This window comes from Cydia pomonella, chromosome 4 (genome assembly GCF_033807575.1).
Source record: "Cydia pomonella isolate Wapato2018A chromosome 4, ilCydPomo1, whole genome shotgun sequence".
In the NCBI taxonomy this organism is placed as follows: Eukaryota; Metazoa; Arthropoda; class Insecta; order Lepidoptera; family Tortricidae; genus Cydia; species Cydia pomonella.
The window spans coordinates 10,597,102-10,621,780 of NC_084706.1; the positions used below are offsets into that span (position 1 = coordinate 10,597,102).

The 24,679-nt window shown below is 37.3% G+C and overlaps 1 protein-coding gene across 1 annotated transcript; it reads right to left on the reverse strand.

Annotated features, from left to right (window-relative positions):
- Nucleotides 1–1,614: 1,614 nt before the first annotated feature.
- LOC133517063 (membrane-associated progesterone receptor component 1-like) lies at nt 1,615–24,415 on the reverse strand. Its single transcript, XM_061850204.1, has 3 exons — nt 23,905–24,415; nt 21,307–21,456; nt 1,615–8,814 (listed from the first exon to the last, which is right to left on the reverse strand). The coding sequence occupies exons 1-3, from the start codon at nt 24,230–24,232 to the stop codon at nt 8,693–8,695; spliced, it is 600 nt and encodes a 199-aa protein (XP_061706188.1). The 5' UTR covers nt 24,233–24,415; the 3' UTR covers nt 1,615–8,692.
- Between the last annotated feature and the right edge of the window lie 264 nt (nt 24,416–24,679).

A 24,679-nucleotide genomic window follows, 5' to 3' on the forward strand; every position in this document is an offset into this window, starting at 1 on the left:
AAGATCCCCGCAATTTGCGAATTTCGGTTTTCGCGGTATGCCCCCAGAATCAGGGAATCTCATTAAGACGCACCTAATTAGAGTGACAGAGAAAAATGCCCGCAATTGACGAATTACGATTTTACCGGTAGCCGCCCTGATCTGACATATAGTTGGTCAAACCAATTTGTCAGTAAATAAGAACAAAAAAACTATACTCATCCTTTTCTTTTGGTTGCTAGTACTAGTGTAAGACAAAGATAGTATGACTCCCTCTGTCTATGTTTGAAATGAGACCTTTGACAAACTATAATAATATGGCACATGTCAATGTCATAAATGTTCTTTTTTTCGACAGGCTAAGTCCTAAGACTAGGGGGGGGGGGACAGTCGTCTACAATGAAGAGCGCAAGCGTGATGAAGGTGATGAGCTTCAAGGTGAGGCTCCAAGAAGCCGTAGGGCGCGTTCCACGTAGGACTATAATCCTGAAATGCACATACCGAGGCCGAAGGCAGAGTTACTGCAGAGCCGCGATCATATCGACCTAATTTTCTAAGAGTTAAAAAGAGAAAGGCCTGAAGGTCGAGTTCGAGGCCCCTTGAAGACCGAATTATACCAGCAAATGCGCACAAGATCGAGCAGCAGAAGAGGTGAGATCACATTGACCCTATAAAATCAATTCCAAGATCAGCAGAGCTCAGAAGAGCACTCCTGCAGCTGTTTTCAGCTTTACAAGGAATCGGACGCCTTGAACCTTCGGCCTTATGCGAAGCTCAGCCTTCGGTCTCACTTCAACATAGCATTGGTGCAATTTGTTTTCTCTCTTAAGCCCGACCTTGGGCCTCAATCGGAAGCTCCAATCCATCGTTCCGAGCTACCTACCATATAGTTTTTAAAACAGCGATTGGCTCTTGTCTGATCTCAGCTCTATCAAAGCTGGTCTTTAGGCCTCCCAAGAACGCGTCCCGCAAGAAAGCTTTAAGCATTCAACCCTATGAGGAGATCAGCCTTGAGCCATTCTTACACTTGACCTTTGGTTCTATTCCAACCTCTCAAAATTTGTCCTCCTTTAGATTGTTATGTGCACGATGTTGATGCCCTCATAGCCCCTTTTTAAGGCAGCCTATTGTGTATGTGGATGGATATACTAAGGGACCTTAAACTGAGCATGGCCGGCTTTTATTTAACTGCAATTTGGGTAAATACTTCAACCATGGGCGCCAAAACTCGATCTCGTTGTACCCTGAGAGCCTACCGCGAACACCAAAGTTCGCAAATTACGAACATCTTTCTCTTTTACTCCAATTAAGGCGCTTATAACTTCGCTGTTCGCGGTAGGGCCTCTGATCAAGTGCAAGCAACGCAAGCTCCTGACGACACTCCTCGGAACGGAGTGAAACATGTCGAGCGTTTTCGATTTACCATACGTGAGTGACCCGTTGTAATATATTTAATGTCTGATAAGTGCTCGGGCCGCGCAGTAAATAAGTATAACTCGGACGCAAAGTAAAAACTGAAAAGTTATTTTTTGCGCCACCAGAGAGCCTCGCTAAATGTACCTTGCCCACACCAAATTTTCGTCTTGGCCCGCCACTGAATATAAGCGTCTATAAGGAGTTAAAAATTAAATACAATTAGAATTATATAAAACGCTTTAATTAAATTTATGTGACATGTTACAATAAATCTTTCGTTTTCTTCGTTTAGCGCCAGCAAAACATCTTCGACATGTTCTTCTGTACTTTGACTCGTTTGCCTAATAGCGAGTATTACTGCAATGTTCTGCCGCCAGAGTGCAGCACTAGCAACTTTCTTAAACCATAAGAGTAACTTATACATTCTGTGCCTTAAACTGTTTTTTGACAAGTTTTCGCAAATAATAAAATATGACATTAGCCTGGTCCACACTAGTCCACACAGTGTGGACTGTGGACCCGGATATTGATGCATCTAGGCGGTTTGTTTACAAAGGGGCTACCGGGAAACGCGATAATAGAAATTAAGTTATCTGCCTCTTCATCGCTCGAATATGCAAGAGTGATAGAGAGGTTAGATAACGAAATTTCGATTTTCTTATTGCGCGGTAGTCCTTCCGATTGTGGTAGTAGCGCCCCCTACGCTGAGTTTCGCGTAATATTCCCTATTAGCCTGATAATCGTTTTCCGTTTCACGGAATATCAGCACGAAATGTAAACAATACTTTCTCTAATTGCCAAAAATGTTCAATGTTTGATATTTTTGCGTATGAAACATTTGTTTACATTTTAAATATTGTCAACGATGTCCTGATGTTTGGTGAAACGGAAAAACACTTGCTAGGGCCCGACGTCGGGCCTGATATCAAGGAGCCTACCGCGAAAACAGAAGTTCGCAAATTGCGGGATCTTTCTCTTTTAGTGTGGATGTAAAGGGCCCTCCACACTCGTGCGCGAAGCCGCGAACGCGAGTGTGGATGGCCCTCGCGTCGATTTCGCAGATTGTTCACGCTTTCGCGCCTTATTCCCCGTTTTTTGTCGGTATTTGGCCCGCATCAAAGGCGACGCGAAGCGCGAACTTGCAAGACTCCACACTCGCAATCGCTTCGCGCCGCGATTCGCTCACGAGTCGGTTAATCTGTTAAACTGGCATAACCTTCTATGGCGGCTACTTGGTTATATTGGGTGCGAACTTGATCAATCAAAAATCATGACAGTTCCCAGTTTGAATCAGTGCCTTGCCGCAAACTAAATCCGATCAGCTGACGCTTCGGCGTCATCTTGCCGCGAACCAAACTGCGAAATCGCCGTGAGGTGAAGATGTGCGAGTGTGGAGTCTACGTCAACGTCGCGGTATGTTCGCTCCGCGAAGTCGCGCCGCGATTCGCGCGCATAGTCTGGGGGGGCTTAAGTGTCATTATCATTATTCAGGCAGGTTTATAAAGGGCCCTTCACATTAAGTGCATAAATCACGCGAGAAAGACGCAGAATAATAACTACGAACCAATGAGGAGGCGATAGTACAGTTTGCACTCTTTTTGTCGCGGGACAAACGCGAGTCAAAAAAATTTAGGAAATAGGCGCAAATCTGCGGCTCGGGTTCTTAAACGTGCGCAGTCTTCGCGCTTCCGAACTAAATATGGAAGAGCCTTTAAAGTAGGATAGTATCTTAAGATAAGTGTAGATATCGTTTCAACGCTAGCCACACTGAGGTGCGACCACATAATTCTTGGAACACGCATAGTATAATTTGAAGGGCGCATCGTAGATCATAGTTAACACTGCCACGTTCGATAGTTAACAACCTCGAGCAATGTCTTTTGATAGGCAGATGCTCCTGTGTTAATAAGGTCTAATTAAGGACATGTAGACAGTTTTAAATTTTGTTCAACATTAATAAATAAATAGTATCTATGTTCCTAAAACACGTGTTTTTCATTAGGTACAGTCGAGGAAATTGATTCTTTAGGAGTTTACGGTTCAATTTACATTGGACAGCTCTTAGCATAAGTATGTACAACAAAAATAACTTGAACCGCAAATTGCTAAAGAATCAATTTCCTCGACCGTACACTACTATTTAAGTAAATTTCTAGCTCAACTTAAAAATATTATACTTAGTGATGTTTTTACGATGTGTAAAGGCTGGATTAATTATTTAAGCATACTCAAATTAAATTAGCAGTTAAAAAAAATTAAAATGCAGTAACATAACTTACAAAACTAGTTCAAAAGGGGTTTGAATAACAATTATTGTTAACCTAAAACATACATACACCAAGTTTCATAAAAAAAAAACACACAGTAACAATAAACAAAACATGATTTCAACAAAAGAACTATACATTAAAATACCGCTTTAAACATGTTTTTCACTAGTGATGTGTCGATGTCGAATTTATTAGAAAATTCTAATTTATTTTTGTTGCAAAAAACATTTAAAAGAAACTTTAAACATCCTTCATATCCTTATTTCAATTAGTTAAATAATATGTACATATGTATTATTATGCACAACTGTAAGATTTGTTAAAAAATCATTCCTGTTTTTTAATCAATACCAACTACCAAGACATACAGCTTTTAAGTACCGCTACAAATTGAAAATAAATAAACATAACAAGTTCATAAAGCCATACAATATAAATATGCATACTAATGCTCTTCATCACTCGTATGGAAATAATATGTTGAGGGTAAACTACCTTATAGTGTGCAACCCATAGTCAAGCCGCATTTTAGGGCGGAGTGGTGACTTTGATAAAAACAGGTACTAATAGGTACTAACAGGTAGTAACGATAGTCGGTTCCCTAACATAAGTATCCACTTTTCTAGACAACTCGTATGGGTACATGGTTTTTAAGTTGGGGCACCGACCAAACGACGACCGACGTTGATAGTATACCCTATTAAAGGCTATATGCTCCTAGCGGCGAGTTCCTTCCTAACTGGTTTCAAAGCCCGTTTTATCTCTATCTCGTTCAGTTTAGAGGATTGAAATACCTTTTTCAAATCTTTTTCATTACAAGTTTTTATTTGTCGACTGTACTGTTTCTTCCTCGCCCTCTTGAGTGGAAGAAAATATTGGAAAGATGAAGTAGCGAAGTTGGCAAAACTGCTCTACATACAAAGAACAGCAGTGGTGTGGCGGATTCTTTATTTTATGGTATCGGTCAGTCAATTTATCATATATGCTTTATGATGATCTAATGTCTACATGCGAACAACACAGTCTTAATTTGGTGTATTCCCATTTGTGCCCGCCCCACGTAACCACGCCATACAAGCGGCGAGCACAGATGGGAATTATTTGTATGTAGCGCTTATTCCCATCTGTGCCCGGCGGGGACAGATGGGAATACACCCTTAATTTCAAAGTCAAAATGGTTAACAGAAGACCGAGCTTAGTGAACACCAAATTCAATAAGTAACTAAATTACGCACATTATTAAACTTATGGTGTTTACAGCCATTTTAAATATGATTTCTTTCGATATTAGTCGCTGGACGTTCTGTAAATTAAGCCCCTAATGTCTACATTATAAAATAGGTATAGGTGTGGGCAGGAGAGTTAAGATGAATGGTTACTCACAAAAGTACATACAGTATTATTAATTGCAAAGAAAATGTAGTTAATGAGCGAATTAATGAATGTGAAAGTGCACGATATTTAAACTATTAGATTAAGGGCCTTTTTCACAATAACCAAGTAAAGTCTTAAATAAGCTACTTGCCACCTTTCTGACGAATAATAGTAGTTTATGTGACTGCTACATAATAAAAGGCATTAAAATACACGAGTGTGGGTTTAAGAAACGAACGAAGTGAGTTTCTTAAAAGGATCACACGAGTGTTTTAATGCCTAATTATGTACAGTTACATATACTGAACACACACACACATAATATAAACTTTCTATGATATATTCCCCAACCCAAATTACAGCCAACGTTGGGGCATCGATGCTCTGTTGGCGGAACACGTGGATATGTGGTGGCGTCACCGAAATATTTTTATCGCTCATTTTACACGAAACTTTTGCGATGGTTACTTTAAAAACCACAAAACATATTCATTTTATACTTAAACCTAATTAAAAGATGAACTGTACGTTAAATGGCAGTAAATGAAAACTTTTTTCACGCATGTCACGCATTCGTAGTTTTTTTTTAATCACAGGCAAACTAGAGTCGGAGGCCTATTTCCGTATATCATGCGATACATACTAACATGCGAGATATGTCAAAATTGTATGCAATTGACATTTCATTTCGAACAAAAAGGCATCTCGACTGATATTGGAATAGAGGTTAAATCAAATTGCTTTTGTTTCAGAGATGTTCCAAATTTGAATGTCATAACCAAATCGATTTTGATGTTGAGTTATAAAGCAATTACAACATTATCACAGATAAGAAATTTGTTGTAACAAAACAAGTTATCGTAATGTTGGCCATTATTTACGGATTTTGAAGGCATCATAGAGGGTTTATGATATGTATGTAGATAAAGTCATTTTTAGCGTTTCACATTCTTCAAATAAGCTTAATTGGTAGATAAAGTGCTAAGTTTAGGATGAAGATTTATCTGGCAATTAATTTATTTGTTAATTAGCTATCCTATCTAATACTTGGACATTGTGAAACAGGCCCTTAGTGAATAATCCGATACCATAAGTAGATTATCGGAAACGTTCTTATAACTCATGCTATTTCAGTCATTGTCAATACAAAAAGTAATGAAATTGAGTAAATGCCTTGAAGAAACTTTTTGTTCAAACTTGCAGATGGGTGTGGAACTCGTAATCGGTACGCAAAAAAACATTAATTTCAAAATCCCGCTGTTACATGACATGTTTGGATTAACCGGTTGTGTGCATCGCTGAACCTATAGCATGAATATTAGTGTTAAGAATTGGATATAGAAATATTACTTGCATTACTCGTGATAAATAAACCTGCTATTCAACCAACATACTATGTAAACACTCAGTCTTTCATTAATTGGACAATATAAATTGAAACATTCAGTAAAAACAACAGTTTCAAGGCGATAAAATATAACCATATATATAGAATATTAAATATTAGCAACAAATCACTCTCAAGAGTTGAGTGCTTACAATACAACACTTTATATAGATACGTGTACATTTAGTTATTATCAATTTTACATCTATAACATCATAGTTCAAAACCATAAGAAGAGCCCCTTATTAGTCCTATGTGTAGGACTGACGTATGTCTAGTCTCTTACGCCAAAATCGGTGTTCAATTATTACATTTGTATGTCAGCTCTGTATAATTCTACAAAATGGACATTCCGCGCGATCTTAAATTAAGAATCTGAATAATAGATATGGTTACTGAATAAATTCACAGGGTTATGATAATTATACATGGTCTCTGATTTTTATCAACTAAAATCAGATATTATATAGACAATTTATATAACATAACGATAGAGATTAACCCCCTTATTCATAAACGTGTACTAAAGTTACGATGCCGATAATCATCGTTTGTCCCTTTCCGACGTATTGGTATGATGGAAAGTGACAAACGATGATTAGCGGCATCGTAACTTTAGTACGCGTTTATGAATAAGGGGGTAAGACTCTTATTTTAAGATAATCTTATTAAGTTTTCACATAGGATTAGATTCCGAATGCAAGTTGGTCGTAATAGTCGTTAGGTATCTTTCATGCTGAGTACACAATTACACATATTGAGCCAACGTAAGCTACTTTAAGGGACGCGGTTTCGTGTTAGAGGGAGCAAACGATATTGCTATCTTATTCCTCCGCATTGCTGCGCAAACGTCGGTCCAATATGTGTGCTCGGCATCAAATTTTAACTGTCAATTTTGGGCAAGTGACATCGACCACATTTAACTGCGCGAAAGAATATAGTTATGGTGGGTATAATTCATACATCTTATTGACGAAAATAAATAAATATTATAGGACATTGTTGTTGTAAAATTAAACCGAAAAACGAAATTTTAATTAATTAAACGAATAATTTAAACCAATGCATATTTCCAAGACTTCCTCTTGATATCCGGTTTTTAACTCTGCATTCTCGTAAAGTTCACCTTTATGGATGAGTGTATAATGTACAAAATACCTATTTTTTATGCTTTAGTTCATAAATAGTAAAATATGTGTATTATTAAGACGTTGGTGGTATAAATTGGATAAAAATCAACACTATCACTGATGACTGTTTGAGATCCTACAGTTGATAACAAGCCGATGACGTTTTGGATAGGTGGTCTGTAATTATCGTAACCCAATCAAAATAACCGTATGAAAAAAAAACAGCCTTAAAATTAAATTAGACTGCTCTTGAAAGTTATCAATACATAGAATTAAAGCTAATTGAACTTGAACATTGGAATTTACAATTTAAATTAGTGTTTGAGTAAATAAATGCCAGCAGAAACATTTATCAGTTATAATTTTTTTGGCTTGCTCTATATAATATTTTTATCAACCACCTTTTGGTATTAAAAAAGCTTAAAGTAGCGAGTGCCATGTTGTGTCGACGTCGCGAATATTGAAAATGTGCTTCGAACACTACACGCTATAATGCGATTCTGTGTCCGGATCACGAATGCAAAGAAATATATTATTCGAAATACAATTTTCTTCGCAAGTCGCAATTTGCGAAATTAAAAACACCGTTGAGGATTGTAAACCTATGTAAGTGCTTTACTTCCAAATGGTATCCAAAGCTAATGTTATTAAGGTGATACATATGCTATAAACATTCACTTGTAACAACAAGTGCTTTTAATGGACAAGAATAGATGAAAACGGTTTTATTATTTCATTGTATGTTCTAAAGAGTTCTCAACTGACAAACAGTAAAAAATCTTCGTAGATATATGATATAAATATCACAAACACAACTTCAGGGTTGTGTGTGCATTTATGAATGCTCGCTGACTTAGTGAAAAGCAGAGGCAGCGGTGTCGTCGTTTCAATGGAGTACTTAAACTCAGTTTTTATGTACCAATTCCCATAAATTAAAGTTGCAGTGGCGCTCTATCTACAGCTAAAATGTCAGTTGCATTGGGCTGATTGGGTAGTAGATTGGCCGATAGCACTGTCATTTTAGTATCCGAGTTATAAACAGACAACAACAGATAACTCTATGTTACAAGTGAAGGCCCAAGTCCACCAGCACCTTAATTCGAATAAAGATGTATAAAGTAAATAATTTGTTGTAATTAGTTGTCCTTTTTGTCGACGGAATTGGCGGTGGGTGGGTCGGTGTCATCTCCCTCCTCGTCCGAGTAGTTCGTAGGCTCTTCTCCCGGCTTCAGGAGGCGCCCCACTAAATCGTATTTCTCTGTAAATAGATAAATAAATCATCAATAATAAGAAATAACAGACAGTATCGTTTAGAATCTTAACAATTGTTTCTCTGTGAGTTGCCTTTCAATTGGCTCCGCAGTTGTTAAATAATTTACAAAAACAAAATTATCGAACAGGCTCACAAAAAATCACGAGAATAGGGTTGTTTCCATCTACAAATCTTAGGGCAAAATTGTATACCAATAAATTATTTTGGATTATAAGAACATGTTGTACTACTTTTAGTGGACCTCTATTAGCTCTAACTATGTAGCTATTATAGAGCTGTTCTACGTCTTCTAATTGATTGTTCGGATTTATATGACGGTGCGCAGTGACCCATGCTTAACAAAATTCATCATTACTTGGTTGTGTAATATCATAAACAAAAATAAACTTATATTTTTAGAAAGTTCATATAATTTCTCGTAAATTTTGCAATAACATTAATTGCATTAAAGTTATAATTTATTGAGTTGGAAGCATATTTTAGCAGTACTTATGCCATTCATGCACGGTAAAAATCATATGTTTTATATTCTTTCAAACGACATCTCACACGAATCGATCGATCCCATAGGGCTCAAGATGTGAAAAAATATCAATGATGGTCGGCCGCCATCTGTTCCCACTTTTCAACCCTCCTCGATAAACTAAAACCGATAAAACCATATCCCTACCAGTTTTAGGTATTTAGAAGAGATGTCGACGACTTCTCTCAAAAAACGGCCGGTTTTCTCCAGCCTAATACATGTCAAAATCGCATTTAGTAACCATCACAGTGGAAAGGCGTCACGTAAAGCAATTCCCATTTTTTTAAATGCCTAATTATGTCGTGAAATTCTGTAAAAACCATCACAGAAAAATCAAATACGAGGGCGGTTTGAGAAGTCAGTGACTATGTAAAACAAAAATTATTTTAACATATAAACTTTTTAATTATAATACTGAATTCCTTGGTAGCTAGCAGTTTTTTTTTTTAAAGGCGGGGGCAATAAAAAAGTTTTTGAGGCATAATGTCAAATACGATCGTAAAATTGTTGGAAAATGGAGAAAAGCGAATTTCTTGTGTTAATTAAACATTACTTTTTACGTGGAAAAACTATTAAAGAGACTGAAAACTGTTTAAAAAAAATATTATGGGGAATCTGCTCCTTCTCATGGAATGGTACAGTCAAGGTATTAAATATCGATACGGACAAAGTGCCAAAAATATGTATACACGACCTTATTGCCCATATATTAAAGTAGTGTGTACATATTTTTGTCATTTTGTCCGTATCGATATTTAATACCTTGACTGTACATAAGTGATTTACAGAATTTCGTTCTGGACTTACCACTACCAATGACGCAGAACGTTCTGGAAGGCCGATTGAAGTGACTACTGAATGCCGTCGAGTGAAGATTGGTGAGATAGCTGAGACTGTACACATTTCATCTGAACGAGTTTTTCATATCTTGCATAATATTTTGAATATGAAAAAGCTTTCCGCAAGATGGGTGCCGCGTTTGCTGACAGCCGATCAAAAACGACTTCGTGAAACAACTTCCGAGCAATGCTTAGCCAAATTCAAGCGTAATCCTAATGAATTTTTACGTCGATTTGTGACGGTAGATGAAACGTGGATCCACCATTATACGCCAGAGACGAAAAATCAGTCAAAACAGTGGACTTCTGCTAACGAACGGGCCCCAAAGAAAGCGAAAACCGTTAATTCGGCAGGAAAGGTAATGGCCACTGTTTTTTGGGACAGCCAAAGGGGTTATTTATATAGATTATTTAGAGAAAGGTAAAACAATAAATGGCCCTTATTATGCTACTTGGTTGGAAACATTTAACGCAGAAGTTGTGAAAAAACGGCCACATCTGGCAAAGAAAAAAATCCTTTGTCAGCGCGACAATGCCCCTGCACACTCGTCAGCAGTAGACGTGTGCGCCGCGCTAGCGCGCCGCCGCCGCCGGACTTTTTTGCCACGCCGCCGGCGTGAAATCGGCGTGACCTTGAGTGTTAACAATTAGCTATTCCAAGTTGGTATTTGGATTACAATATGGACTTTTTTGTATTACATGTGTTATAGTTGTCTGATATACATCAATTATTAATTAAATGAAACAGAATAGCCAGTTGCACAAACTATTTGGCATACAAATTAAAGTAACTGAGTAATCCTCAGTATTCAGCGTCAAGAAAGATGAGGAAGCGATATATAAAGTAGGATTTATTCCTGTTAATTGTGAATTCACATTGCCTCACATACGAAGGCAGCATGCTCCTTTTTCTTTTCCCGAGCCTATTTCCCATGTCTCTTGGGGTCGGCCCTCCTAGTCCTAAGATTACGTCGCCGAGCTGACATGGCTCAGAGTTCTATGGCTATCCTCGACAAGATCTGGAAGAACAGATGTATTCGACGTGCAACGAAAGTGTACTTGATACGAGCACTCGTCTTTTCAATATTACAGCATGGCGCCGAAACGTGGAGCCTCAAGTGGCAAAGTTTGTCGCTTTTAGATGTGGTGTTAACGAAGACTGCTGTGCTTACCTGGGATAGCTAAAAGAACAAACCCCTCCATTCTCAGAGAGCTCAATATCGCCACTCAGCTCTTCACTACATGCCATGGGTGAGCCCTTAGATTCTTTTGACATATTACGCATGATGTGAAAAACACATGAATTTACGCCGAATGAATGGCAAACGTGGTCGAACGCTATGAAGAGGTCGGCATGACCATGATGGCACGACATGGAGACAAAAAACAAATGGAGAAAACGAGAAAGAACGATGTACGGCGACAAGATAACCATTAAAGGGAAGCCGTAACAGTCCACTATTCCTAACCAATTTCGGGGATATTTGGAGTTCTGTTTTGTTAAAGTACGTTATTTTTAATGAGAATCATGAGTGGAGAGTTACAGATCAAGTAACCCCTTAATGCAAGCCAGTTACTAGGGATATCAAGTTATTATACTTATCCTATATTCATTTACAAAGCCTATTTTACTGACAGTCTATTCAGAACTATACCTAATTAACTGACCTGCTATCTGGATTGACCAAATTTTCAACAAAAACAACAAATTAATGATTTTTCTTAAGAAACCTGAAAGTCAAGGTCACGCCGATTTCACTCCGAAAACACGCCGCCGCCGCCGATTTTTTGGCAAACGCGGCCGCCGATCATTTTCAATCGGCACACACGTCTAGTCAGCAGTCGCAACAGCCAAATTAGATAAACAACCTTGAGGGAGAAATTTTCATAAACGCTGAAATTCGTTTTCTCCAATTTTAATAAAATACCTTTTTACAAAGTTTCAACTTCCTAGCTCAAAATAAAACTTGAACCCCATATAAACCTTCATCCCCTTTTTAACCCCCTTTAGGGGTTGAATTTTCAAAATCATCGAAATAATTTTTATTTGTAATCGGCTATTATGCCTTTATAAGAAGTTTAAAAGCATTGGTAATGGATTCAAACTTTCAACCCCATTTTAACCCCTTTAGGGGTAACATTTTTAAAAACACTGAAATTACGTTTCTTGTGTTCTAATAATATGACTACATACAAAGTTTCATATCCCGCATTTAAAAAAATATTTGATCTCCATAGAATCTTCCAACCCCTTTTTCACCACCTTAGGGGATGAATTTTCAAAAACGCTAAAATTTGTTTTCTTCTATTTAAATAAAACACCTTTTTACAAAGTGTCAAGTTCCTAGCTTAAAATATACTTGAACCCCATACAAAGTTTCATCCCCTTTTTACTCAATACTCAATATTTTATTGCAAATTCACAAAGTGGTTGTACAGGTGGTAAACTTGACCCCCTTTTTAACCCCCTTTAGTGGTTGAATTTCTGAAAAATCGCTTCTTAGCTCGTGTACACTTTATAACTGCAACCTAGTGTGTAAATTTCAACCTTCTAGCATTTGTAGTTTTGGCTCTTCGGCGCTTTTCACGTGCATTTATATATTAATATATATAGGTTGAAAACTTATTTAGAACAACAAACAATATAATTTAACGTAACGTAATTTGCTGTTTCAGTTTCCCATAATTCTATACGGTATTCTGAAAAATGTTATAAAAATACGTGCAAAAAACGACCTGTGCGACCTGTTCAAGGTGATTTTGATTCCTATTTATTTTTCTTTTTACATGGTTGAATATTGCATAAAACAAAAGCGGGATCTTTTATCTTTTTTAAAATGTATAATTCGTGTGTATTGATGTGGCCAAAAGTGCAACTGTACGTGTTTTACCAAACCTACTCGTTGGATGGCAGTCAAAAATTAGCGTGTCACTAAAAAGTACCCTAAGTTTGAAGGTAATTAGCTGAAATACAGACTTGTCGGAGAAATAAATGCTGGTGATATAATAGCGTTCTAATAAAGGAGGTTCATACAAATAAGCAATTAAACCTATCTTATTAATGTGACACTCATTTTTACTCCCTATTATTAAATTAGTACAATTTTTCACAAAGTAGCCGCGAATTCGAATGGTTCGCATCTAGCGACAATCCCAAAGTAAACAAGTAGTAAATAAAGACGTGAATTTAATTTTTAAGTAATTATAATCCGTTTTGATCAGTATAAAATAAGCTTCAAATCATAGCAAACTTTTAAAATTAAATGCTTTGTATTACATTTTGTAAGGTTCTATCCAAAGATCCAAAGAATTATTTAAAATGTATGTTTGTTGTAACCAATTAAAATTCATATTAACTTGGCTAATTTTGTTGTAAAAATATAACAGTTTGATTTGGACCTAAAAAGGAACAATTGTCATTTGATCTGACGTTTAAGCTGTCAAGAGTGCAGTTTTTTCGGCGGTCTTTTAATGTGAGAGAGGTTGTTAGAATTGTTTTAATTATTCACATTGTATTAGCGATAATAATAAACGATTGTCTATGTAAAAGTGTTCAGGTGTCTTAATTATCGATACCCAGTGTCATACTTCAGTAAGTGGGATTTGCTTTTGAACGTAATGCCGCCCTTTCGTTCACGCTCACCATCCTCGTCAAAGAAAGTGAAACGTAAACATAAAAGCAAACGGAGCCACCGCCGTACAAACAAGAATGGAACACGTGCGGTACAAGAAAGTTCTGATAACTGCAAAAGATCTCCTACGAAGAGGTTAGCTACCCCAAAGAGACGTGACCACACTCGTAGTCGATCAAAGCACGGCAATCGAAAACACAGAGAAAGTAGGCAGAGTCTTTCACAATCACCGGTTCGAACATATGAAGCGAGAAAGAAACGTCGGCAAGCGTCGCTTAGTAGCGAGGGCACCCCGAAACTCCACTGCGCGCGTAGTAGAGAGCGGCGAGATAATGGATGTCAACGGCGGCGCATGACGCAGTCACGAGATGACAGTACCGAGCACAGGCGGAGTCGCAGCAGGGAAACGCGGCAAGATGTTAGCTTACACGACCGAAAGCGGCACAGCAGGGACTCGCGTCGCAATAGTAGTCCAGTGTATGAGAAGTGGCGTAGCAGAGACCCGCAACGAGATAACAGTTTAGAGCAGGAGCAACGGCGCAGTAGGGAGACACATCTAGGTGGTAAAACTAATCATAGGCAACGCAGCCCAGAGCCACAGAGAGCGGCAAGTTCTCCGCAGCTGGAGCTGCTGCCAGGACAATCAGCTGTTACAAGGTCATGTGAAACTTTTTTTACTAGTAAAGATTTGCATGAAATTATTAAGACTATTGGGTCATCTAAAAAGCCAACTTTTCAAAACAATGTTGTACCTACTTTTGACCCGTCACTACCAGGTCATCGTATTGATCTGTGGATAAATAAAGTAAATCAGTGTGCATCTATCTATGGTTGGGATAATTTGCAAACAATTCATTTTTCACTACAAAAGTTAGCGGGCAATGCGAAAACCTGGTATGACAGCCTTCCAGCAATGTTGTCAACATGGAGTGAATGGCAAGAAAAACTACTTTCAGCTTTTCCATTTGAACAAAATTACGGTAAATTATTAGATGACATGTTAAGGCGGAAATATAGGCTAGGTGAATCAGTTGAAAACTACTTTTATGAAAAAGTTTCTCTTCTCAATCAATGTCAGATATCTGGTAAAAATGCGGTTGACTGCATTATATATGGCTTAACAGATAGAACTTTGAGAACTGCAGCCCAGTCTTTACGCTGCAAAGACCCAGATCAGCTTTTAGAATTTTTAGCAAGTAGTAAAGACTTTTATGCCAACCCAGTAAAAATAAGTGATTTAAAGACAAAACTAAATAGCGACACTTTAACAAAAACATCTCAAATGTGTTTTAACTGCCGTGAAAGGGGCCATATTTCTTCTAACTGCCCCAAACCTATCATAAAATGTACAAAGTGTAACAGGGTGGGGCACAAAACAGAAAACTGTTATACTAAGGGTTCACAGGAAAAACCTAATTCTGTTAATGTAATATGTAACGGGGGTAGTGATAAAAAGTATTACAAAGAAATCAAGGTTAATAATAAGAAATACAACGCTTTCGTTGATCTTGGAAGCGCGGTTACCATAATTAGGTTGAGTGATGCAATATTATTAGGGAATCCGGTGCCAACCCCTACTAAAGTGATCAATGCTTATGGATATTCAACAGTTCCCGTTGCAGGTGAACTGGATGTAGAAATTTCAATTGATGATGTTGTGGGCAGTGTTGAGGCATTAGTTGTTGAAGATAAGTACACAAATGCGCCGATATTGATTGGGCAGGATTTTACTGAGCAATATCATATAATTATTGTGAAAAATAATAAACAGCTAAATTTTTATTCAATTAACAATGTATTACCTGTTCTAAGTAGTGAAAACACTGACTACAATATACGATTAAAGGCAAGCGAAGATAAAAAGATAGTTGGTCAATGTTTACTTAAGGTGTATACCGAACCAAAATATGTGGGTAACCTATACATTTCATCTGCGGCTATTGGTAGTATAGGTAGTGAAATTATTATACAAGAGGGCATTTACTCATTCGACGATGAGGGTCTGAGTTGTTTACTAGTGCTGCAGGGAGGCAGTATTCCAACTTATTTAGAACAGGGTACTGTGGTAGCTCGAGCGAAACAGTATGTAGACGCGCGAAGTTGCATGCGAGTTACACAAAGTAATTCAGTTACCCCTCTGAATATTAATGATATTAAAATTGAAACTACCTTAGATGAAGGAGAAAAGAGTCGCCTAGTAACGCTCCTCAATACATATAGGGATTGTTTTGCTATGAATTTGCTTGAACTGGGTTGTGTCAAGGATACAGAGATGAAAATTGAACTAAGCGACAAAAGACCAGTAGTCTATGCACCATATCGACTATCACACACCGAAAGGCAAGTGGTAAGAGAAATGGTTGGTGAGTTACTTGAAGCAGGCATTGTTCAGGAATCTGTATCCGACTATGCGAGCCCAGTTCTATTAGTGAAAAAGAAGAATGGGAAATATAGATTATGTGTAGATTATAGGGCGTTGAATAACAAGACCATTAAGGAGCGCTATCCGATGCCAATCATAGAGGACCAAATTAGTAGACTTGCCGATAAGAAATATTTTACAGCCTTGGATCTTGCAAGCGGGTATTATCAGATCCCAATATCATTAGATTGTCGTCACCTTAGTGCGTTTGTCACCCCGGACGGCCAGTATGAATTTACTCGCATGCCGTTCGGGCTGGCAAATGCTCCTGCGGTATTTCAGCGAATGATTAATCGTGTTTTGGGACCTGTCAGGTTTAGTGATGCCATCACTTATATGGACGACATACTCATTGTATCAACCACCATTGATGAAGGCCTTGATAAACTGAGCAACATACTAGAGATATTTAAGAATGCAGGGTTAACTCTTAACTTAGAGAAGTGTCTATTCTTATCCGATAAAATAGATTATCTCGGGTATGAGATCTCATCCCATGGAGTACGTCCGGGCCAAAAGAAAATTCAATCGGTGATAGATTTTCCCCAGCCGAAGAACCAGCACCAAGTTCGGCAATTTTATGGGCTTGTAAGTTATTTCCGCAAATTTATAAAGAACTTCGCAAGCATAGCTCACCCTATTACATTACTGCTAAAGAAAAACACCCCATTTACTTGGACAGAAAAACAAGCAGAAGCTTTTACTATTTTAAAGGACAGATTAAGTGACAGACCAATATTGACAATTTATGACCCTAACGCAAAATTCACAGAAGTGCACACTGACGCGAGTAAGCATGGTCTTGCTGGAATTTTGATGCAAAAAAAAGACGATTTTGAACCGTTGCGTGTAGTCGCATACTACAGTCGCCAGACTGCACCTGAGGAAAAAAATTTCCATGCATACGAGTTAGAAACTTTAGCAGTAGTAGAGTCCCTAAAGAAATTTCGTGTGTATGTCCTTGGAACTCCTTTCAAAATTGTTACGGACTGCCGGGCTTTAAGAACAACGCTCGTTAAACGCGATCTTATTCCGAGAATTGCCCGGTGGTGGTTGCAGCTTCAGGAGTTTCAATATGAGATCGAGTACCGACCTGGTACCCAGATGAACCACGTAGATGCTCTGAGTCGCAATATAGGCGCTCCTTTGCCAGTGGAAGATAGTGCGTCACGTAATGAGTTCTTTCCAAATGTAATGCACATAGAAGTAGATAACTGGTTACTGACGTTACAGCTGGGTGACGAAGAGTTGTGTCGCATTAGAAGGATTTTAAATACGAAAGACAGCGAAGAAGAAATAAAGTCAATTAAAAGTAGTTACGTTATTAAAAATAATCAGCTCTATAGGTATGTTGATGACGATAAGAATGAATTGCGCTGGGTAGTTCCTAAGGGGGCAAGGTGGCAGATATGTAAACTAAACCATGATGACATAGGGCATTTCGCTTTTGAGAAGACATTCGATCGTATTAAAAAAACTTACTGGTTCCCACACATGAGGCATTTCATAAAAAAGTATGTAAAAGCTTGCTTAAACTGTGCATACCATAATGACAATACCAATGCTAAAGAGGGATATTTAAATCCAATAGAAAAGGTCACAAAGCCCTTCCACACTTTGCATATCGACCACCTTGGTCCATTCGTAAGAAGCAAAAGTGGCAATTCGTATCTTTTGGTCATTGTCGACGCATTTACTAAATATGCGTTCGTAAAACCGGTCAGAGATACAAAAACCCGGAATGTAATTAAGATCCTCGATGACATATTTTATACATTTCGGGTCCCAAATAGAATAATATGCGATAGAGGCAGTAGTTTTACATCGAACGGTTTCAAAGAATTTTGCCAAAGCAAACAAATAAAGGTGGTCTATAATGCAGTAGCCTGCCCGAGGTCCAACGGACAAGTGGAGCGCTATAACAGGACAGTTCTCAAGGCGTTAAGTACTCAAAACCACGGATTAGACGAAAGGACTTGGGATTCCTCGGTTGGAATAATCCAATGGGGCATGAATAATACCTTGCAGAAATCAATTGGCAAGACTCCAGCTGAGGTTTTGTTTGGAACTACAATGAATTGTGAGATAAGCAGTCAATTCGACTCTATTTTAGAAGTGACTCAATCGAATGATAATGTTGATGAGATTCGCGAAAAGGCTGCTGAAAATATTGAAAACAGTCAATTACGACAAAAGAAGTATTATGATAGTAGTCGAAAACCGGCAACTTCTTACAGCGAAGGCGACCTGGTAAAGATAACTAAAGTTAGTTATGACCATGATGGTAAGAGTAAAAAGTTGGTAGATAAGTACATAGGACCATTTAAAGTTATAAAAGTGTTAGGAAATGATCGTTACCAAGTATCTGACATAGAGGGTTTTAAAAGAAAGAATAGAAGAAAATATAAAACTACTATTTCCGCTGATAGAATGCAGCCATGGATACATTTGGCTGCATTAGACTTGCATAACGAGTAATGATAATATATGAGTCGAGCAGAATATTGTTGATATTTGAGTAACTTTTTGTTTGAATAATATTTAGGAGAAATATAATTTGTTATATTATAACTTACTTGTTACTTGTTTGCACAAAAATGGCATATTATAGTTGCGATACTAGCATGTTCTTATATGTTATAAGATAAGTTGATAATATGTTTGAGATAATAAGACTGAAAGAGTCCTTCCCTGAGGCCCTCTTTGCATAATATGTGAGACTGATCTTTTAAACTTAAACACCGTTTAAAAGTAAAATAGTAGCTGTAATTGTGTAAAAAAAAAATTGTGATAATTGGGTTAAAATAATAGTTCATAATAACAAGCAGAAGTCAACAGATGGTACAAATAGGCTATATGTTTATGCTACGGATACTGTGGCATGTTTAAGCTGCGGATACTGCAGCGTATGAATATTTAGGCTGCGGATACTGCGGCATGATAGAGTTACAAACACTGCGAAATACTTCAAGCTGCGGATCCTGCGGCATGTTAGCGCTGCGGAAACTGCGGCATACTAACGCTGCGGATACTGCGGCATGTTACCTGTGCGGATACTGCGGTATAATAGCGCTGCGGATACTGCGGCATACATTTAAAAAAATGTTGAAAAAAGGAAAACTGTAACCTGAAATGTTTGTACTTTCACCTTAGCCAAGTGTAAGGTGGCGTGTGTGAGGACATCACACGCGTCAGGATGGACGAGTGTAAGGTTCTATCCAAAGATCCAAAGAATTATTTAAAATGTATGTTTGTTGTAACCAATTAAAATTCATATTAACTTGGCTAATTTTGTTGTAAAAATATAACAGTTTGATTTGGACCTAAAAAGGAACAATTGTCATTTGATCTGACGTTTAAGCTGTCAAGAGTGCAGTTTTTTCGGCGGTCTTTTAATGTGAGAGAGGTTGTTAGAATTGTTTTGATTATTCACATTGTATTAGCGATAATAATAAACGATTGTCTATGTAAAAGTGTTCAGGTGTCTTAATTATCGATACCCAGTGTCATACTTTTATCAGGGCAAACCTTTGTGACAGACCTCATGAAGTGAGGCCTAACTAAGTATAAAACAGACGGACATGACGAATCTATAAGGGTTCCGTCTTTTTGCCATTTGGCTACGGAACCCTAAAAATATGTCTCATATGTCTCGTTTCTCGTTCGGGATTTGTAAACATTATAAAATGCCTGCTAATGATATATTTGATAATGATAATTTTAGTTACACTTGTAAGTGCAGGTTCCGTTTAGATTAGACATAGACATCACCTGACATTGATAATAATAATGAATTACGTCAGATAGCGCATTTATCATGTTTGCAGTTTGTAACAATACTGCCATGTATCCTGGTTAAAAACAATTATACGAGTCTTATTACATTTAAAATTATCAGCTTAGAAAGCTAAATCGTTTGATATTAAGGAATGATTCAGTAAAAAAGCAGTTTTTTTTTGTAATCGGTACCCCTAGTGTAACTAAATTCGATTTCCAAACGTGACGTACGCGTTTGCGTTTAGTCTCATTTTGTATTGGATTTCGAAAGAGCGCGCCAAGCGGGACGTTTTGGAAACTCAAAATCCTATACAAAATGAGACTTAACGCAAACGCGTTCGTCACGTTATGATGTCGATCAAAGTTACACTAGGGGTACAGTACTAGATAAAATACTATAAAATAAAAATGCAGTCATAGTGAAATGTATGAGATTGTTTGAGTTTTCTCATTTTTGTTGCTATGTACTTTGTAACTTTTGGTACAAAACAATTTGACAATATTCACTTGCCGTTTTTTACAAGGCCACAATTGAATTTCCATTTGAACAACTTGTTTTATGCTTTTAAGAATATTATCTTACGAATAAGTAATATGTACCAATAAACTGGATTTTCCCTTGGGTATTCAGGAAGTCTCTCCAATGTAACATTTGGCATAGGTTTTTTTATGGGAGACAAATTTCTGTAAAGATGGCAAATACATAAAAGTGGATATTCCATGTATAAACTACCTCAAAGTGAATTAAAATCATAAAAAGTGAATTACTGAACAGGCACTTTAATGAGGTAGCTTCGTTTGATTAGAAAATTATTTATATGAAACTCAGAAGACTCTGAACAAAAAGTTTTAGGAGAGATGTAATATAAAAGACGAAAACTTGAAATCGCCCTTTCATTTGAATACGATTGTATTTAATTTTATAGAATAGTATGTGCAGATTACATTTTTTTTTTGTTATATTACTAGTTAGTAGGTTCCCAGAAGTAACTTTGCCTTTGCTTTGCAAACCGAAGCCTTAAATAAATCTAATGTTTTAATAACTTAAGGCCTCGTCACACTACAGCGGAGCGCGAGCGCGCATGACGCTCTTGTTCTGCTCGCACTGGGCACTGTGCAGGGGTGCGCGATGAGCCCGGCGGGACCAGGCGCCGCAACGGCCCGGCGCGTCCAAACGCGGGAAGCGCGCGGCGCGAGTCGCTCCGAGCTACCGCCAACGTTCATGCATCTCTGGCCTGATACTTTAAAATTTATTGATATTTATACTTTAAAATGGACAAATACCTCGGAACTGAGCCTCCCACTCTTTAACTGACTCCATCTCCATAGAGTTGAGGTCACTTAGGTCATCATACTCCTTGTCTGAAGACGTTACGGAGAATGTTGCCAGCCCTCGGGAGGCGTCTTTACCGCCAAATGTAGCATATGGACCACCTGCAAAATATAGCTTTATTTTAGAAAATAGACTCAATGGCCAAGTTATGATTTTTTATTATTCCTCGTCTGTGGCAAACAAGCATACGGCCCGCCTGATGGTAAGCAGTCACTATAGCCTATGGACGCCTGCAACTCCAGAGGTGTTACATGCGCGTTGCCGACCCTTTAAGTAAGTAATTTATTTATTGTAAACTGTGTACACAAAGGTGTAAAATATAAACAATGTATCAACACTATCAACAGTTGCCCGTTTTGAGCGTACAATTTATAGCCTTAAAAATACATAACAACTATATACATTATAACATCTATTCTTAGTCTCATCTAACACATATGGCTCTTCTTCCATCGCTTCGAAAAACTCATTTAAACTATAAAATACGTTTTCCGTAAGAATCCGTTTTAATTAAATCTTAAATTTATTACCATCCAACATTTTAATATAATTAGGTAGGGCATTAAATACACCTATGGAAGTGAAGAAGGCGGTTTTGTAGTACAATGTGTTATTTGCTTTTGGTCACACTAGGTTATAAATGTTATAATTGTACTTTTCCCTTAGCCTGTACACCTACCTGTACACTCCTTTTTTGAAGAACTCCATACTGTATGCATACCCTCGGGAAAACCTCCTAATTTCTCCTTAAAATAAATACCGTCATATAATTGCATAATCATCATAAACCGCTCGGTTTTTATTTGTATGAAATTTGGGTCAATATTCATCGATTTTTTACATACAATTATAAATCAGTTTGCCTTCCGTAATATCAATGTATCTAACATCAATATAAAACCTAGAGATAGTAGAGATAGGCCAAATTTTCAGTTTAGATCTTACCAAAATGAACATTCAGCCAAATAATTCGGTTCATCTGCATCATTCCAATAAACCATCGCTTCCTAGACAATTCCCTAGAAACAGGTCAAAAGGCAAGGGACTTGCAAACAAATCAACACTCCAAATAATCAAAACATCCTATGGATTCAACATGTCTCATGTTGTGTTTTAATGACAACGGGAAAACATAACCTGATGGAAGAAAGTATTTTAAAGTACCAGAGGACTTTACATTTTACAGTTAGCAACAAGACAAATAAAATAAAAAAATATTTGTCTAATATTTGGCACTTCAATCGAATAATCTGGCCGAATATTAACATTTACAGAAAATTTGCAGAATATGCCCAATACCAAATATATCTTTATTTGGTATTGGGCATATTCTGTACAAACAAAACTAACTAAACCTACCTGTCTTGTATTGTAGGAGTGAATTTGTAATCATAGTGGTTTTAGTAGAATAATGTTGCCTGTATCTAATTGTGTTGGTGTCACTTGATTTCAAGATTTTTTGTAATAAATCTATTTACATAATAACCCCGATACAAAATGGTGCATTGTTTTGTTCCCTACATTATAGCTTGTTTTTCTTAAATAAACATGTTAAAAATAATTTTTAGTAATGATATCTTTTATTTTTCCGTAATCTCCATATATCTAATATAGAGGCACTATATATTATAATAAGGCATCTTTATTTTGACCATTCATACCTATTGCGTATCATCTATCCAGGCAAATGCCTTAACTACATGGGACGGAACACTAATCACCGGAGTCAGTGACTCCGGGCTTGGCCAAATTTTTTTTTATATTTAATATTCCAGTAATCTGGCTCTCTGTGTTAGCATTAGGGCTAGATTAGCAAGAATGTACTATTTAAATAATGTCCACAAAATGTGCATTTATATGAGACACAAAGGCATTGCATAGAATGTATGTGGGCTATGGGATGCCTATTGTTATACAGTTTCCTGTTTTTATACAAGTTGCAACCCAAGTATATCTGAGTCCAATTGGGAATCTACCTTGGCTCTTTGTTTAAAATGTTCTGATTGGTCACAAGTCAAGAGTTCACACTTCATTAATAATTTAACTGATTTCAAATAAATTTAGTGTCACACTAGCTAACTAGCTTGTTGAGTTTCACACTAGGAATAAACCTTCCAGAAATTTAGAACAATGCCACTGCATCGCAAAGCACTCTTTAGACTAGATTAGACGAGAATTATGTTTTATTAATTTAGATTAGAATTATGTTTTATTTGCACACATCAAAACAAACAGTGACTAAAGATAGAGGCAGACAACAGGTTTTAATTCTGTTGCATTATATTTTCAATGTAATTATTCAAACATTTTATTTCTTTAAATTCTATTTACATAAAAGTATTACATATGACACAGGAGTATTAAGACCAGCTCTTAATTGGTTTGTCATAATTAACGCCTTTGTTATTAAACAAACCACATAGAAGGTCACCTAAACAAGGTCTTCTGATAAAGGCGTGAATGATACAAGCGAGACGCGCGTACGTTGAATGCAAATCTACTGGGTCAATCGCGATGATGCGGTGCTATTAATAAAACAATGCACTCACCGGGTCCATAGAAGCGCCGTCCCCGCGTAACGTCGAATATCCACCCGTTTACAGCCACCAGCACGCGCCCGTCCGGCTGAGTCCCATCATACTGCCGCAACTCCGCAACCGTCATATCCTTACGAATTTTAGGCAATTCTGGCGTCGCAGCCTCAACTGACTTTTTAGTAAACCTACTCCTTAATAATTTATATATCACTACAACAATAAAAACACAGTTTACAGTCAATAGCAAATTAACGGGGCTATAAATTATATCGGTAAATACACTGGATCCCGCTTCTTGATTTTCCGCTTCCATAGCCTTAGGTTCTGGTCCTGATGACATTTTTAAAGCGTGAAAATTTTGAAGGTAACTATTGAAATACCGGGTTTTTATTATATTTTTGTAAATTTTATAAAATCGGCCGCCAAACGGTATTCACTTAAGCCAGAAAATCATCAAGACAGAAACTGACGTCACGTCAGCGTGCGTTACTTGATTACTCCAGCGATAAAAGTTGCAAGATACAAAAAAATTACTGACTGTCATATTCAAGTGCCAATTACATCCACACTATCAGACCAAAGAGCAAAGAATTTATTGGGATACAATAGGGTCGTTTCCATCTATAAATCTTAGGGAAGAATTGTATCCCCATTCATTCTTTTGGATTATAAGAACATGTTAAACTACTTTTAGGGGACCTGTAATGACCATAATTTTGTAAATATTGAATTTTAAATATCTTTTGGCACACGTCACGTGACCAAACTCGAAACGTCATTAAAGATT